This window comes from Synchiropus splendidus, chromosome 13, assembly GCF_027744825.2.
Source record: "Synchiropus splendidus isolate RoL2022-P1 chromosome 13, RoL_Sspl_1.0, whole genome shotgun sequence".
Lineage (NCBI taxonomy): Eukaryota > Metazoa > Chordata > Actinopteri > Syngnathiformes > Callionymidae > Synchiropus > Synchiropus splendidus.
In genome coordinates this window covers 15030230-15037577 of record NC_071346.1, presented here as the reverse complement: position 1 = coordinate 15037577, position 7348 = coordinate 15030230, and the positions used below count along the sequence as shown (strand labels likewise).

General features: G+C 44.8%; 1 protein-coding gene across 1 annotated transcript; it reads left to right on the top strand.

The window, feature by feature from the left end:
• The first annotated feature begins 18 nt into the window (after positions 1–18).
• Positions 19–5152, top strand: LOC128769976 (kelch-like protein 40a). Its single transcript, XM_053884160.1, has 6 exons — positions 19–2369; positions 2435–2595; positions 3386–3493; positions 4104–4289; positions 4369–4518; positions 4884–5152. Exons 1-6 carry the CDS (start codon positions 1254–1256, stop codon positions 4993–4995), a joined length of 1833 nt encoding a protein of 610 aa, XP_053740135.1. The 5' UTR covers positions 19–1253; the 3' UTR covers positions 4996–5152.
• Positions 5153–7348: the final 2196 nt, after the last annotated feature.

Below are 7348 nucleotides of genomic sequence, written 5' to 3'. Positions count from 1 at the left end.
ACATAAGGTAAACACACGGAAAAAGACGATTGAACAGATAAAGAAAAGTATATCATAAATCACGTCAAAAGTGTTTTTTAGCTTTCAGATTCAACCTCTTTTTATAGCAAAAAACGTTGGCGTCTTATTGGTAAATTTGCGTTTATGTATGTCGAACTTGGCAAGAAATGTAATGAGATTGACACCAAAGCTGACATCGTTACTTTATAAACTAAAAACGATTATTTTGTAACCGAGCTGTTCTGAAGAGGTGGATTATTTAGAAGGACTCAAGAGCGAGATAGTTTCGTGGTACACCGGCATACACGTTTCCGTTACACCTTCAAAATAAAACAAAGCCACGCGTGGAGACAGGCACGAATAAACAAATATAACTTAACATTTCATAGTCCAACATGAAATCATCAGCGATATGTAGAATAATGAAATGTTGAACCTCTTGCCAAAATAGGTTTGTGTGTACGTACAGGACCAAAACAAGTGACAAACTGTTTCTAAGAAAGAGAGGAAACATAGTGTCTGACATTCACAACAAACAATTCGAAGGATAAAAAACAAAAAGATAAATTGTGAGTTGTGTATTCTAAATCTAAAAAAACAACATACTGTGAAAATTTTTGCAAAGTACAATGAATTGCAATTTAAATAATATTCTAAACTTAAATTATTGATTGAGTGGCTTATTGTGCAGTGAACAGAAATTTGCTGAGCTTACAATGATGGATTATTAGATAAACATCAATTCTAACGTCATTTAGTAAGATGTAGTGAAGTAAGTCACATTTTCATCTGGGTGAATGTAAAATCTCTCAAATAGAACGTTACAATATGGAGGACGGCGATGGAGGTGATGTGACTGTTCTTAAAATAAAGTGTGTCCTGAATAATAGGAGTGACAGTGGTCATGAGTCAGAGCTTATCCACTGAGTGATGTCATCGTTCCAGATGCTTCTGCTGACATTCTGCTGCCACTCTGCAACTCAGATAGTTCCCTTCTTTTTCTTAAACCGAGTCATTCACAGCTTAAGAAACACCTCCTCTGTTAGCGAACCACTTTCAGCTGTTTTCGGGGGAGTGTTCTTGCCCCCTACACACCAACATGATTCCTCAGTCTTTGTGAGAGTCCAGTCTATAAATACCCCGCCGCACTTCAGGACTGACAGCCACAGACAGCTGCAGCGAGCGGCCGGAGCAGATGATCGCCAGTGTGGAGAGGGAGTCAGTGCTGACAGTCCTTCCATGAGCGGAGCAAAATGGCTGCCCTGAACATCGACCCAGTGGAGCAGCCCCGGATGTACCAGCAGACGCTGCTTCAGGACGGGCTGTGTGACCTGCTGGAGAATGACAAGTTTGTGGACTGCGTGCTCAAGGTCCAGGAGAAGGAGTTCCCCTGCCATCGGCTGGTGTTGGCGGCGAGCAGCCCCTTCTTCAAAGCCATGTTCCTGTCTGAGCTGGAGGAGAGCAAGAAGCGGGAGATCCTCCTGCAGGATGTGGACCCGAGCACCATGGGGATGATCTTACGCTACTTGTACACCTCCGATATCAATTTAACGGAGCAGAACGTCCAGGATATCTTCATGGTGGCCAACATGTACCAGATCCCGTCCATCTTCTCGGTATGTGTGTCCTACCTGCAGGAGAAGCTGGTGCTGGGGAACTGCCTGGCCATCTACAGACTGGGCCTGCTGCTGGATTGTCCTCGGCTGGCTCTGACGGCGCAGGAGTTCATCTGCGAGCGCTACCAGGTGGTTGTGAGGGACCAGGACTTTCTTCAGCTGGCCCCGAGCGAGCTGGCCATCATCATCACCTCAGACGCCTTGAACGTGGAGCGAGAAGAAGTGGTGTTCGAATCCCTGATGGAATGGGTCAAACACGACGAGACCGATCGGGTGAAGGAACTGCCAAAACTGCTGCACTGTGTCCGCTTCCGCTTGATGCCGGTGGATTACTTTAAGGAGAAAGTGGAGCGACACCAGCTCATTCGCTTCAGCCAGGAGATCAAGAAGGAGCTGGATCTGGTCAAAGACGCACACAAGGGCCGACTCCCCAAGCCCAAGAGGGTGAGCCGAGATGGGGCCACGGATGGTGAGGGGAGTGAGGATGAGGATGAGGAAGGGTACCTGCCGGGGATACTCAACAACAACCCCCGCTTCGGGATGTTCGAGTTTGACTTGATACTCATGGTCAGTGACACGGGGACCGTCGCTTATGATCCTGTCGGAAACGAGTGCTTCGTGGTGTCAGAGTCCACGGAGATTCCCAAAAACCACTGCAGCCTGGTGACCACGCAGAACCAGGTGTTCGTGGTGGGTGGTCTTCTCTACAACGAAGAGGACAAGGATGAGCCCTTCAGCTCCTACTTTCTTCAGGTACGGTGTCTCCAGCATAGGTCGCGACAACACTGCGTCCCGCTAACCAGTCCTGCCCCCCCCAGTTCGACCCGGTCAGTTCGGAGTGGTTAGGAATGCCGGCACAACCAAACCCTCGTTGCCTGTTCGGCCTGACCGAGGCGGAGAACTCCATCTTTGTGGTTGGAGGGAAGGAGCTGAAGGATGGAGAGCACGCGCTGGACTCGGTCATGATCTACGACAGACAGTAAGGCCCCAGTCATTTTGTGAGGCCCATGAGCTCTTTAAGAATAGAAAATCTCACTCACAGCATTCAAACTTTGCCCCACGACGGGAGGAGAAATTCAAACATGTCACTTAAATAAAGGATATCTAATCGTACATACATGTATTTACTGAGATGGAGATGTAGAGGCAGATTCCTATTTGAACTGGCAAACAATATTCAGTGTAATATAGTAATGAGGCTTCATGAAACAGTGACCTCATTTTCAGTGCTGCTGGTTTAAAAACGATGCAAGGTTTCGTTGAAGTGGTGCCTCAAATTCAATGATATTAGAGCAGAGAGTGCCATCTAGTGGGCTCTGAAAATGAGGACACTGTTTCATGAAGCCTCATGAGCCCATCACCAGTGTAAAGCCAACCAAACTGTGCGATGGTTAACAGGTGTGGAGTCATGACACTGTCAGACCTTGACTTGTCTGGGTTGCGTTATCTACTGCCTTGCAAACGTCTTGACTCCTCACTGCCACCCATTTTCACCTCTGGCATCTAGTCAAACAACATTGGTCTTCATCGAGCTTCAAGATGGGTTTCATGAAAAGTAAGTGGCTCAGTCGGTGGACAAAATCATAAAGAGTGCCATCTAGGGGCATCTATACGCCACTATTCAATGAGGCTCAGCCACTAACAATCTATTTGAGTTGGCGTATGAAGTGTCCTCATTCAGCACATAACTAGTTTCACTTAAATCCTTTAAACAAGAATGTGATGGAATGAAAACATGTCTGACACTGATATGAAATTCTTGTCTTCAGGTCCTTTAAATGGGGCGAGTCCGACCCTCTGCCTTACCAAGTGTACGGTCACGGCGCCGTGTCACACAAGGGGCTTGTCTACGTCATCGGGGGAAAATCTGAGAGCAAGTATGTGACTGTAGCGTTGCTGGTTGGTCTCGTGGAAGTCATTTTAATATTCCTGAGTGATGATTCAGCGACTCAGTGGCTGCTTCATAATATAAAAGTGCTGCACACCAGTGCAGAGAGCCGATTATAGATCAAGTTTTTAAAACAAAGCTCTGTAGAACTTCAATATGTATTAAGTCTTTCTGGCGGGGAGTTCAACTGCCAGTGGGGCCACATCATAAACTGTCAGGGTGATGTGGGGCATAAATGTAAAAGATATTATTTTAAAAAGTATGAATAAAATATGAAAAAAACAATATATATTTATTATTGTTATACAATAACAATAGAAATGAGTGTTTATTAGGGAAAAATACACCAAATGAAAATACTGTTAAACATTTTAAGTTCAATTAATTGGCAATACCATCAATAAATGTGTGGGGAAAACAAATATGAATAAAAAAGATAATTGTATGACATATAAACAAATTAATATTGCAATTCCAATAGCATAAGTTGCACTCTGATCCCATCAGGGCCATGCAGATCTGCCATTTGATGGGCTTGAGTGATCGCCTGTCATGAAAAAGTGCTACATTACGACTGACTGTTTGACATCTTCCTACAGAAAGTGTATGAGGAGGGTGTGTGTCTATAACCCCACAAAGTTCGAGTGGAAGGACCTTGCTCCGTTGACAACGGCTCGCTCCCTGTCCGGCGTGACGGTCCACAAAGACCAGATAGTCGTGGTGACAGGGGTCACAGACGCAGGCCTGACCAGTTCTGCCGAGGTGTACGACATCGGCACCAACAAGTGAGCGCCCGACACCCCACACCAGCGTGCTGACTCAGCGCTGTGCTCTCGCTGAAGGTGCTCTCACCTCTGTGTGCAGGTGGTCTGAGTTCACAGAGTTCCCTCAGGAGCGCAGCTCCCTCAGCCTCATGTCTCTGGGAGGACAACTGTACGCTGTGGGGGGTTTCGCCATGATGCCCAGTGAAACCAGTGAAGATCCAGTTCCAACAGAGATGACTGACATTTGGAGGTAAAGACACTGGATACACTTTGTCAACAGAAGGATCTCTGGCTGTGGAAGGTGCAGAATCAGAATTAGGGATGATAAAAATTTGTGACATCTAAGACCAAAACATAACAGTCGGTTTCAGTAGCTCACTATCTATTGTTGTTGATATCACTGACTGCAGGGGGCTCAGTTCTACAGCAGATGGCAGTAATACTCTGGAACTTACTTGGGTAACACAGTCTGAGTCCTTCAAATTCTTCATGTCTCCAGATGTTCCTTGTCCCATTATTAACAAGGCGGATCACACGACCTGCTTGTCTGAGGTTAATCCGGTACGATCAGTGATCAGCTCAGTAGCAGTAACATTCTTCCTCTGTTGTCTGCAGATACGACGAGTCAGAGAAGAGCTGGAATGGGATTCTCAGAGAGATCAGCTACGCTGAAGGCGCCACTGTTCTCCCCGTGCGTCTCAACACTCTGCGCCTCAACAAGTTATGAACTGGTGAAGGACTGTGAACATGATCTGAGGAAAAGCTAAGCTACTCTGGATGTCCAGTGACAGCACGGTCTGTTCAGCGACTAACTATTTCTCCCACTGTGTATTTTATAAAACCCATTGATTTGTACATGTTGCTCATTGTTGTCTGCTCTTCTAGCACTGGATGGTTTCCAAAAATATAATAAAATGCATTTCCCATTCTTTGTGGGCCACCTGGCATTGTGTACGGACCCTGACCACCACAAATAATGAGATTCTGTGTTAGGGACAGTGAGGCAGGTGAGCAGAAGCCTGTGTTTCACAACCAGACGTTGCTCCGTTTATATGCACATGTGTTTTCATTCATTCTTTCTTCTTCATTTTGGTACAAATATTTCATTTCTTTCTTAAAAAAAGAGCTAGGTACGCCCCATAGTAAATTATATCAGTATACATAAAATTAAGAGTGAAATAAAAAGAAACAAAGGACGAAAATAAAAGAATTAAAGACTAGAATCAGCAGATTCCAAACGAATATGTTCGATCTTCTACAAACATTGCCAATCCTTTTGCTTTTAAATTCAAAGAAATGTAATTGCTGCTATATAGTATTCCACTTTGTTTTTAAACAGAGGAAATGTATTTCTAATTGGTAAACTACTGTCATGATAACGTCTTTTTGGGTCATTATTGCTTACAAAATATTTTATTTTAACGAAGCTTATTTCAACTCCTCATACATAGAGTGCTTGCCGTTCAATATTTTAGTTTTTAATACTCTATTTTATGACATCATTTGTCTCTGTAAGATGCAAGACAGGCGCTCTGGAGATGGATTTTCGCTACACAAAGTTGGGAAAAGGACGAACAGATGTGTGAGGGAGAGAAAATCCACCCTCAGGTGCTGCTGTGTGTCTAAACTGGGCACCTTCTGTGTGGAGGTAGTGTGTTTCCTCTAAAAATAGAGGTTAATTGATGACTCCACATAGTCCACAGGTGTGTTATTTCTTGTTTGACAAAGCCAGTTCTCATGTGTAAATTCCATTCACTTATTTCATAGTATGTGTATGCATCTAGCTGTATACCACTCAAAAAGGCTGCATGCAACACACAACAGTGCATGCAGCAGTGTTCTTACACATTCTAAATGGCAGGAACTTCATCTGCAGGTCTGTCCAGGTCAGTCGTCATGTAAATGCTGTGATCATGCCGCGGTGTAATAACATGACAGCAGCCAACAACTTCCCTTTATTTCAGAGCTGTGCGTGACCAAAGGTTCTCTCTGCTCTTCAGCCTCAACATGTGAGACTGCCAGATTGGGACGCCAGCAGATGGAAGGTGTCTTTGAAGCACATCTAAAGAAGCTGTAATTACATGTTCATTACCAGAAGCTGAAACCTCAATGAATACAGTTTGAGTTATGTGCCCTCCACAGTTGTTTGCCAGCAGTCATTGCTTTCAGTGTTGTTTGTTTACAAAAACTTGAGAGTAAAGTGTGCGTTATTGTGACTTTAGTACCATAAACATTGAGATCTTAGCCTCCGTGGACCAGTGTGGACTAAAATGTTGAATCAAAAATCAACTCTGTGTGATCATCCACAATGTTTAAATCGTGGACTCTTTTCTTCAGCGGTTATTCCCCACAGGTCCACGTGACCAGTACCAAGGAAGCCATAAGAAAGGCTGCTTCTATTTCTGTCTTTTCTATGTATTGAGGTGCACTTTATCGAGATCACATCGGCGCTCGGTGAGAGCATGTCACGAGTTGATAGCCAGCCACACGAGGCTGTTGACTGCACAGGAAGCAGATATCTAACTAAACACCAGGTTCAGAGTAAAGCTCTCCCACGAAGACCAAACCGTTTACTTGGGCTGAGCCTTCATCGCCTGTTTAGCTCCAGTTGGGTCAGAGATGAGTGAATTCTCCCTGTGGCCCTGAGGTAAACACTCCTGTTCACCGCTGAATGAATCAGAGTCTCGCTCATAAGTTTACACGTCCTCGTACGTTTGTTTAGCTGTTTTTAAAACATGACATATCGAACCACTCAAACATCCCTGGTCAAGGTTTAGATGCAGCGGCTGGTGCCCGGTGTTTCAAAGAGAGGAAGCTTGCGCAAGAGGCGTCCCATATTTACCCTCTAAAGCCGGTTTGATTCCGGAAGAACTCGTCTTGCATCAACATATTTGGCAGGGAATCGAGGGATCAACAATGGCGATGTTGGGAGGGACACTACTTTGAGGCATGAAAGTTCGGTTGCTGTCATGGTCAATGCTACATGCTAACTGTGTATGGAACCCGCTTGGACCAGCCCACTCGCCTATAGCTACAACAGGAGCAACACAAAACATTGTTGAGCATTAAATCATCAACAT

Coding starts and splice junctions, on each gene's coding strand:
- LOC128769976 (XM_053884160.1), top strand. CDS start 1,254: ATGGCTGCCCTGAACATCGACCCAGTGGAGCAGCCCCGGATGTACCAG. Junction 3,494..4,103: donor GGGGGAAAATCTGAGAGCAA/GTATGTGACTGT, acceptor ATCTTCCTACAG/AAAGTGTATGAGGAGGGTGT. Junction 4,290..4,368: donor TACGACATCGGCACCAACAA/GTGAGCGCCCGA, acceptor CTCTGTGTGCAG/GTGGTCTGAGTTCACAGAGT.